This window comes from Cupressus sempervirens, chromosome 8 (assembly GCF_028749045.1).
Source record: "Cupressus sempervirens isolate cs-2001-9-10 chromosome 8, ASM2874904v1, whole genome shotgun sequence".
NCBI classification, from domain to species: domain Eukaryota; kingdom Viridiplantae; phylum Streptophyta; class Pinopsida; order Cupressales; family Cupressaceae; genus Cupressus; species Cupressus sempervirens.
This window is the reverse complement of record NC_143125.1, coordinates 239577392-239588455: the sequence shown is the minus strand read 5'-3', so window position 1 is coordinate 239588455 and position 11064 is coordinate 239577392. Positions and strand designations below refer to the sequence as shown.

General features: G+C 36.3%; 1 protein-coding gene across 1 annotated transcript in view; it reads right to left on the bottom strand.

Moving 5' to 3' along the window:
* Nucleotides 1-1800: 1800 nt before the first annotated feature.
* Nucleotides 1801-11064, bottom strand: part of LOC149542395 (DExH-box ATP-dependent RNA helicase DExH6-like) — a 108924-nt gene continuing 99660 nt past the window's right edge. Inside the window, exons 9-14 of the mRNA XM_089797335.1 lie at nucleotides 6026-6078; nucleotides 5900-5933; nucleotides 5661-5750; nucleotides 4530-5570; nucleotides 3295-4395; nucleotides 1801-3002 (exon numbers count right to left, since the gene is read on the bottom strand). Of these exons, the coding sequence (XP_089653461.1) occupies nucleotides 2502-3002; nucleotides 3295-4395; nucleotides 4530-5570; nucleotides 5661-5750; nucleotides 5900-5933; nucleotides 6026-6078 (2820 nt within the window). The 3' untranslated portion in view covers nucleotides 1801-2501. The remainder of the gene's footprint in view (nucleotides 3003-3294; nucleotides 4396-4529; nucleotides 5571-5660; nucleotides 5751-5899; nucleotides 5934-6025; nucleotides 6079-11064) is intronic.

Here is an 11064-nt window from a genome sequence, read left to right as displayed (position 1 = left end):
ACTAGGAGGCCATGATTAAACTTTGGTCTCCTAATATTGTCCTGCGTATGGATACTAATCATTGTCCTTTCTTCTCTTCATCCCTCGAATTTCACACTCGCCTCCTTCAAATTGCTTAGCTTTTCCCGTGATTTATTTCTATAGTCCTATTGAAGCAAAAAAATCTATTTTTTGTTTGTTCATATATGGTATGCAGCATATACCACTCAAAATATGGTGCATAGCATTGTATGGTGTAGATGTTGACTGTGTTGATGGTATTTATAAGGGAGAATCAACTTCTTGGTCTTAGAAGCATGGTGTGTGTTAGTCATGCATTTGAATGGAGAACAGATTCCTTTTAAAAGATCATATTTGTTATGCTATATTAGAATTTTTCTTAATGGAGGTTCAGATTAGAAGGGCATGAAGTGACAGTATACTAGTGGATCAAGGGTAGCCTAAAGCATCTTCTGGTAAGAGGTAAAAATTAAGGACTAGGTATTCATTTGTGTGACGACAGATTTTCCTATTCAATTTGATGAAGATTCATTTCTTGTAGGTTCATTTGGAGTGAAGGGTCATAATATCTTTTAACATTATTAGGTCAAAAGATCTTTTAACATTAATAAGATTTTCAACACTACAAATGATTTTAAACATAAATAAAACTATGTTTCTCTTTTTATCTTCTTTCGTCTTCTTTCTTCACGAGATGATGGATATAGATAAATTGCATTCAAATTATAGAATGTGGTTAGATATGTATATAAAATATTTTCTAATTTCAAAATATTTCAATCTAACAATGTTAAATGATTTTATATGGATCATAGATCATAGAATGTCATTAATTTTTTACAAATGTTAAGAAGATTTATATATCTTCAAATTTCAAAGATTTCTATCTATCAACTCTTTGAAATTGAAATTTCTCATGGTTCATGTTTTCTTTGAAATTGCTCATTTTCGCATGTATTTGAGTTCAAGAGGAAAAATGGAGTTCATCAGGGATTTAGTTTGGGAGATGTTCAATTTGAATGATTATTAGCCAACAAGCTTTGCTATTGAGGTTGCTTGCAACCATAAATTGACTCACGCCAGTAAACTAGTTGTGATGAATGAATCTCATTTGCCGCCAAAGAGTTTCCAATGTGGTTTTTGAAATAAGGGAAGCCAAAGGTTATCATTTATTACTTTGTCATCATTGCCACAATTGATTTGTTTTTGGTCAAAGTACACTAGCTCGGTTAAGTGTGAGAGTTTTAGAAGTATGGAAGCTGACACACATTTTTATGAAGTTTGAACTAGGCAATATATTACATTGCCAACTCACTATCGAACAACTAAATTGTATGCTGTCAATTTTAAATCCTTCTTTTAATTCTAGATATTTTTAATTTTTCTTTTAAAATAAAAATCTATTGACGTACCCATTGCACCTCCTTCTGATGCAAGTGCTAGTTTTAATCTATGCCATTCTTGATAGTCAAGCCATGTGCACTATAGTATAGTTGTGCACTTGAAAGCAATATAATGTAAATTACCTCCAAGATACGTGGCTGAGGAAATTGTCTATACAAGCATCAAAAGGTGCCAGAGAATTTGTTTAAATTTAATAATTACATTAAATTTCAAAACAAAATTACATTCTAATTTTTATTCTAATTATTAAATTTAAAAAAATTGTCTTGTTAGGCACTTTTGATGCCTATATAAACATTTCCCTTTGCTTGAGAGTTCCACATGCACTTCGTCAAATTAAAAATCGCAAAGTTAACTATTTTTAGTGCATGTACATTAAAAATTGGGAAGTGGCTATAGAGCAAACTAAAATGTAAAATATACATGGAGAGTCTAAAATGTAAAATATACATGGAGAGTTAGAAAAGGGGAAAGAAAAAAGTGTCCCCCTTGGGGAGATGTGCGTTTTAGTTAAACATAGTCCGCAATCATTATAACCATTTGACCACCTCAATTTTTCCGATCAACCAGCACTCAAACTAGATATACATATCCACTTATTTTGTATGCTGGTACCACAAAAGTGGCATTCAAAATAATCATGGAAGATAAAGATAGGCTGTCAAGAAAATTTAGGGGGCTGTTCCAAATTAATAACAATATATTACTGATTGGGAGCACATAATTCAACAAACAAATGGATACAATGCAAATATACAGACCCCCTGGTCCATGCGCCACTGTGAGACAACATTCCTTGCACTTGGAAGGTAGACTACAAGTAGTTACCGATCCCATTTATAGCCTCCTGATAAATCTCCAATTGCTTGGGTCTCAAAATTTGACACACAAGGCATGAACTTTCGATAGATCATTTACAAGGTATTTCATATTCCAACAGATGTACTGATTCGAGGTCGACCTTTGGCTCAAGACTTTTACAGTCTAATAATGCTGATTCTCAAATTAGATTGCAGCCACTGCTTGACATCCACCTCATATTCTCTCTCATGCAAGGACATACACCAAACATGCTGATGGTCTATCCAAATTTGGCCTTATCTACTGCCTCGGGGCCTTTTAGATGTTGTGTCATTGCACAGCACTGGTATCTCTTGTAAATGTTCGACTCCATTATTCCCATATGCAACTCTCCCATCACGAACTGGCACATAGAGTTGCCTCACATTGCGTGAGAAACCATTTTGAAGTAGGCCATTCTCTGATCCTTGGGGGTTCCTGTTTCCTGGGCTGATACCAGGGCTTGATCTGGTTTGATAAGTATTTCCTTTATCATCCTTTATATTTGCATCATGGTCAATTGACATCCTTGTGCCTGACAAGCCTCCCTGTTGACCATTCTGTATCGATATCCTGTTCATTATGGGTGAAGAACCTCCACGAATGTCCGACACAGTCATCGCCTGTGAATGAAAGTCCTGGTGTTCTTTTTTTGTGGGAGACTCTGCATCTAGTCCTCCATCATAGGATAGCATACACGCAATAGCAAAAACCGACTCTCCAAGAATAGGAGGCAAATTATGACGGGGATGCTTGATCTGACAAAGATAAATTAGATTAGGAGAATTCATGAAGTCTAGATCTGAGGTTATGTTACTTGTATTAAAATGAAACCATAAAACCACAAGCAGTCTATCTACCCATGGATTTAAAAATTAAAGGTATTTAGTAAGCGTAAGAAGCACAAACACACAGTGGTTGCATCTGGGAAACATGTTACACATATTACAAATGAAACAAAAAGAAATCTACCATATCTACCCCACTGTATGGTTTCAAAAGCAATGCCTAACCATATTAAAGAAAGATTTCAAATAAATGAAATCATACTTTGAATAATACTGCAGCTGAAAGCCTCTCCCTTAAGCAATAAAGTTGAGCTGCATCCAATGATGTTGTTTCAAATCTAAACCATCGATCTATAACTACCATAACTTCCTTATCTGGTGAAGACATGACCTTGCAGTGTTGCTTTTCAGCAGGAGGTGGTTTAAGACTCTCATCTTCTTCCTCGCTGTTGATTACTTCATCATCATCTTCGTCGTCTTCCATTTCTTCATCGGGATCAAGAGGTGCAACTACCATTTCTGTAGCAAGGAGGAGTAATGGATAGGGTTTAAAGAGAGTACAATTTTTTATAAACACCTGTGATTCCCCACGTGTTACCTCATCAAATACCAGCAGTGGACTCTTCAATGAGCCACTTGATTGTTTATTATACTGCACCAATCTAAAATTTGACGAGTGTGGATGAATTCGGACTTTTTCACCTCTGGTGGTCTGCACTACAGCTTTCTGACCTGATGGAAGAGGTGGTAACAGAGTTCCAACCATTGGATACAAGCCTGCCACTATAACTGCACGCACAATACCAGTGTGTTGAGCATTCAAGCTGCATGAATGTTCATCCCAGGGGATAAATCCTTTTTGAGCAAGCTCTCTCCGCAACTGCTTACGCATACCATCTAACATAAACATTAATGAATGAGAAACATAATAACTTTTACAGAACTCGGCTTGTTGTCCCTTATTCTTTGCTTGTTTCCAGCGATCAAATGCTGCAATTGCTGCCAAGTGGTCACTATAACCCCCATACATTGCTATTAAATCCATCTTTGCTGCAAAGGCTCTTTTTTTCTCATTTGGTGCCATAGGTAAAACAAAAGGCTCCCTGTAGCCTGCTACACTGGCTAACGTCAAAGCAGGATCAAGGCAGTTCATCAAAATTGCAAATAAAAGCATTTTGCTTGTTGATGGATGAACGGGCAAAGAACCCAACTGTTTTCCTAGTTCTGTAAGTTTCTCATCACGTGTTAAAGCCCCAATATCTTGGAGAACTGTAATGGCATTACGAACAGAAAGATCGAGTGGTGGATCAATAGCCTTACTTATAAAATCGCTTATACTACAATATGGATTTTGTAGCTTCACCTGAATAATTTAGAAGAAAGTCATACACCAATAATCAATCCACAATATTGTGAACGGAAAATAAAATAAGATTTTATCTTCACAGGAAAAAATCAGATGAATATATTTGAGGTGCATTAAGATCTACAACTTACCTGCAAACACAGCTCCTCGAGAGGAGTCCTCTTAATCTCAGGTACCTGATAGTCAGGTAATGCTTCAGCACGGACTTTAGAGAAGAGATGATAACAAGTCCCTGGTCGGCATCGCCCAGCTCGTCCTTCTCGTTGTTTTGCACTTGCCTTCGATACCCATGATGTTAGAAGTGTCGACACATTACCATAAGGGTCATAACTTTTCTCTTTCATTCGACCACTGTCAATTACACAGACAATATCATCAATAGTTATTGCAGTTTCAGCAATGTTCGTGGAGAGAACAATCTTTTGAACACCACCAGCTGGCCGTTTGAACACTTTTTTCTGCTCTGCAGAGGGAACCATAGAGTGCAGTGGTAGAATGAGGTACTTTGTGCTGTCCCTGAAGATGGGAGATGCTTGCAAGCGCTCTCTACAACGAGATATTTCCTCCCATCCAGATAAGAATATCAGTATAGCTCCTTGTTCTGATGCGGAATTGGTCGCAGTAGGGTCCTCACATATCTTTGTCAACAACTTTTCAATCAGTTGAACATCCACTTCATTCACATCTACACTGGCCATATATGCTTTTAGCAGCTTTGCTTCCTGAGTGGATGATTGTAAATGAGGTTTCTCCTCTGTGTGTTTCAAGATGAGCTCTGCAGCTTCATCTTGATGATGCCTCTGAGCCCATTCCAAAGCCGTACTTCCATCTTGTGCCTGTAGAAAACAGTCAGCACCAAAGGAGAGCAGCAGAGATATGTCATCCACTCTACCTTTGCCAGCAGTGACCATTAGAGGAGTAGCTTGAGTTAATGAATGTTGATAATTACAAAGTTCAGGAACTGGACTTCCTGATATTATATCCATTAGCAAGTTAAAATCGTCCTCTAACCAGGCTAAGCTGATGGCCTCGTCCATTGCATTTCTGTCTTCTTCAGACAATGATGAACTGTTCTCACTTACAAAATTCTTATTATTACCATTACTTAAGTAGTTTCCATCGTTCCTGAATCCTACAAGTGTAAGTACATCCTCCAAATAATAGGAATGGACCTACAGAGTAAAACGAAAAATGTCAGGTTCACAATGTAAAAGAATATCCAATACTTACTAGATGGAACAGTTAGAAAATGAAGGGCCTACCGGGTATGTGAATCCAGGAATCCGAATGATTGGACAGTCATTAAAATACTTTGAAAATTTATCCGCATCAAGAGTGGCACTCATTAATATCTGTTGAAAATGAAGATATATTTTTGGCCCAATGAATTTTCTTCCTTTTATTAAAAGAGCATAAAGCTTTATTAACAAAAAGAAAACCCCACAGAAATGAAAGTTTTCCACAATTAAACAATCTCACAACAAAGGCAATGGAAGCTAACCAAGCGTAAATCGGGCCGAGAAAGTAGCAAATCTCTGCATTCAAATTTTTGAAAAAATAATTAGTCACCAGTATGGATTAAAGTACAAAACTAGTTATCAATTACATGTGCATAGTGACACATTACCTCAGTATAACAAGCATAAAATCACAAAAACGATCCCGCTCATGGATTTCATCCTGTGTAATTTTAATCAGCCAAAATCTACATGAGCTTCTGATATACGTTACTAGTTTTACAAAGAAAATATACACAAATAATCCAATCAATAGAACATAAGTTCACAAATGAAAGACAGATAAGGCTTGAACCGGACCTTTTACCATCCTATGATGAACTGAAAATTAAAAAATAATTCTTGTCTCTGAAATGCCAATCTCATATGAGCTTCTGAAATATATCTAAATTCATTTTGTAAAGCATGAACTAGATTCAAACAATTTTAAGATTTCCGGATCTCTATCAGCTTTGTAAGATTTTCTTTAAGGCATTCCTGCATCAATGATGTTAGAAGTTGTATATTCAAATATCACCGACCTACATTTGACCACATGTGAACATTTGTAAAATATCGTATTCTCATTTAATTCTAAATCATAGATGCCAAGGTATACTGTGTGTGATGCTTGTTTGTTGTCTAAAACCTTTTTCTCACAGATTTGGCTCATATGACGCATTTCTGCTACCTGAGGTGGAAATCTACAAACAATATAATTTAGCAGGGCTTTGTTGATCAATTTGGTCCGACATTGAAAGGGCATATGCATGATGGACTTGTTTTCGAGTGTGCATGATGGTACTTGTAAGTGTATATTTATATTTAATTATAAATATATTAAATAATAAAAGAAACCAGTGTATAATGAACAACAAAAAAAGGACTTATATTTGATATTTGTACTCAATGAATTATTTAATTATAAATATGGTTAATGTGAATTTAATATTATAGACCAATTTGGGCCAAAAGATGTCACAGAAAATTTCCTACTTCCATAAATTTCCACTCTCCTTTCTATGATTTTGTTCGTCCACTCTTGCTCATAGACAAAACACCAGTATCCAATTTGGGATTGATGAGTCAAGCATTGGGATTACCATGCAGGAAGATAATCACAACTTCTAGTGATCATGTTTTGGCTTCAATCAGAAAGGGACTTCATTCATCCCCTTTGATGGTAATGGTATTATCTACATCATCTATGTATGATTGGCCATATAATACTAAGGTTTGCAACCATCCTACACGGTCAAAACGGAGCTGTCAGGTGGCTCTTCTTCCAACCATTCTTACAAGAATTTTCATGGATTGCAATGAAATTGAGAAAATAATAAAATCACTGTTCACAGATATTTAAGTGTTCAACTCACAGAAAATTGAAACATAAGCTTTTTGCGGATGAGTTCACTATCCCAAAAGAGTGACAAAGGCAGGCTACTTGAATCTGCAAATTTCAAAACCCAGCTTTGGAAAGCTTCATAAATAGTTTTGTCTCTTTGGGCACCACTATTGAAAGAAATACAGGTTCATTACTAAAATTATTTTAATAGCTTACATTCTTGCTATATTTAGCTCATTCTTCTAACCTTAGCTAATGGTCATTTAGGCTTTCTCTTTTAGTTTGCTTAATGAGTTCTAATTATAGATCTTGTCTTTATCTAGACACCTTTGCTATTTTGTTAATGATTTTTATTGCGTCGGTTAACTCTAATTAAGAGTACATTGTTAAATACAATTTTCTTTCTATTTTTTACCAATTTCATGGTATCAGAACCATAAATCTATTTTGGGCAAAAAAAAATTCTTTGATAAGCAAGAGGCCAAAGCCATTTATTAATTGGAAATAAATACAACCCAACTCACGGGGCACTTAGAGGACAGAGTTGGGATTTTCGAACAAATTTCTTCGTGAAGCTCAAAATTGAATTTCAAATTTTGCTGTCTGTCCTAAACCCGTCTAGGGTTACTCCAAATCAGTGGGCATCAGATTAATTTTCTGCAATTTGTGTTTAACACGTAAGGAAAAACTTGAAAAAAAAAATCAGTTAAAAATCGCAGGTTGCGGCTTTTGAGAATCCATGGGTTTGCAGCCATACGATTTTTGCATCCAGTCCAAAAAAAAGGTATGCCACACAATTCAGAGTCCGCATGTATTTTTTGTTTCTGCTGGTGATCAGCAGTGTTTATTTGTTTATTGTCCATTACCAGCCTTCTGTTAGAAAAGCCCGTGCTTTGTGAATGAAACAACTGCCATATTTCTTTGTCTTTAGTTGGCCATATCATTATTTCCACTGCCACAAAACCATATCCTGGAGCGGGAATTCTTTTTTGGCAGTTCTCGCTGCTGCATCACTGGCAGTTGTCAGCGCCAACCTTTTTCCCTGTCGACCCCCACATCTCACATCCCTGAACAGACGCATGCCTCTATATATATATATATATATATATATATATATATATATATACATATATATATACATATATATACACATATATATACACATATATACATATATATATATATATACATATATATATATATATATATTTCCATTTTTTGTGGTCAACAGCCTGAATGCAGTTTTTTTCGTTCTGATGTGTTTTCTGGAATTTTTAAATTGCGTTTTTTGTTTCTTTTAAATCAGGAAATTTTTTTGGGACAGTTTGTTTTTTGTAAAACCATAAATCCGAATTATTATTTTTGGATTTCCCCGACTACAGTTTCATGCAAGCTTTTCTGGAATCACAGTTAACAATTTTAAACTCGTTTAGGGCCTTCTTTCAAGAAAAATAAAAAATTAGAAAAATCAGCTTCATCTAATTTGTTTTCTTATCAGATTTTCATCTTTCCAGTGTGTTTGTCTGTCCAAGTTTTTGTGTCTTCACAAGCTGACAAGCAAGTTTTGTTTCCATGTTGTCACATTTGACCAGTATTATGTTGAAGGGAATCAACGATTTAATGGCCACAATTACAACACCTATAAGCAACGTGTGATGACAATATTTGAATACCATTGTCTTGCTAACATCCTTTTGGGTATGGAGGCATGTCTTATAACAATACAAACATATCAGGATAAAGGGGGTGAACGTACTAGGGGAAATGATCAACTTCCTCAGGTGCCTTCCAGTAAAACAGCTTAAGTGATTTTTATGAGACATTCGACAAGAGTCGTGTTTTCTTTCTAAAAAATATGTTATTTTCTATCATGATGGATGAGAAGACATCTCTCGAGACAAATCTTGAAGGATTTATATGAGACATCTGACATGAGCTGTGTTTTTTTTCTGAAGAATATGTTATTTTCTATTATGATGGATGATAAGATATCTCTCTAGGCACATTTAATGAAAATCAAGGACCTATGTGAACATTTAGAGGCTATTGTCGCAGGATGGAGGAATAAAATATTCTAGTGATACTAGCATTTCCCTAACATTCTCTGATATTTACAAAAAGCTTTTGTAGCAAGATAGATGAAAGAAACAGTTTGGAGGGCATGCCTCTTCCTCCTCTTCTGAACAAGTCGCTTTCAGAACCAAAGCCTTGTACAAGAATAATGGTAAACCTCAGTCCACCCTCCAAAAAGGGTCAAGTAAACCTCCATTTCTTTTAAGAAGAGTGTCTGAAGCAATTATTGTCACTAGTTTGGTCATCTGAAGATAGATTGCAGAAAACAGTTGGCAGTTGCGCAGTCTTCACAACGGTATCAGAAAAAGGCCCAAGCTGCTATGCAATCTGATCAAAACGCCACCTCTTACGCATTCATGGCCACATGCCCAACAGATCATGACACATCCCTAGGCTGGTATAGACTCTGGTGCCTCTCAGCATTTCACACATTGTCAGCATTGGTTCACAGAGTTCATGCCCTCCTCTAATTCAGTTTCTTTTTGAGGTGGTGAGGAATATACAGTCGCCAGTAAAGCAAATGTCAAGTTTTCACTTTGTGGGAGAGATTTGACATTTGTCAATGTAAACTTTGTTCCTGGCATAAAGACCATCTACTGTCAGTCAATTAGATTATGGTTATTTCTCCTCAGTTGGATGTTGTTTTTATATCACTAATCCAGTGTGTTGTGCACTGTGGAAGAAATGTAATGCCCTAGCCCACTTCATTGCGCCTGCTTTGATCAAAAGTAAATAATCGATAATATTTCCCAAACTGTTGCAACGTGTTATCATGAATTTTATCCATTCAAGTAATCAATGCAAGTCACTTGAGTAATTAAATGCTTGAACGGTAAGTTGTCCCTATTTCAAAATACATCAGCATCCAACTTCAAATTAAATAGGCTTCTTTATGTTGTCAGGCCTGATTGTAGGAAATGGAACATCTTCATAGCGCCATAACCTCTCCCCTCATGAAAGTCTTTATTAATGTTGCCTTCTCCAACCTTTCTAAAGTTCCATTTCAGGTATTGGAACCTGAAAAAAGTTTGGAACCATTCATCATGTCCACCTCGCTTCACTGGAGAAGTCAAAAGAAGCTTTGCACGTTGACGAATCATAGTTATCATTTTGTCTCCATTAGTTCAACTTTGGCCAATGAATTCCAAAAACATTTTGGAACTACCTTCGAACTTTGATCTTGAATTTTTAACAAAGAAAGTGAAAACCTAGCGTGACTTTAAAAACAGCTCATTCAAATCCAATAACAAAAGAAGAATATCATGATGATGAGGCTCAAGAATACTCAGGGAAATGATAGGGAGATTGGATGAACCAATCACAGGCTCGTGCTCCTAGTCTTCTTTAAGACTTCTAGAAGACTTCTAGGGTGTCTTTCTCTCCTACCCTAGCACCTATAGGACCCTTTGTTCACTAGCATCCCTTGGTCTCCTTAAGCCAGCCTACCTACCAATAAGTTTGGTATGCTCATTCCACTTCTTGTTGCATTCTTGCTCACTTGCCTTAGCCCTTAAACCATCTTCAAAGGCCTAAACCCTCCATATGCTTCAGCCAACCTTGCAGAGGTGTGGAGGTGTCTTAAGGGACTTCATTGCAATCAACTAGGGGTGTTAGATATCCCTCCTGGTCTAGTTTCTTATCCAATCTCACCAAATTCCCCTATTAGGTCTCCTATACCAAGAAAATAGGGTTTTTCTCCTATGCCTTCCAAAGGAACCCTACAATCTTTTATAGGTCTCTTGGTTCATTTGT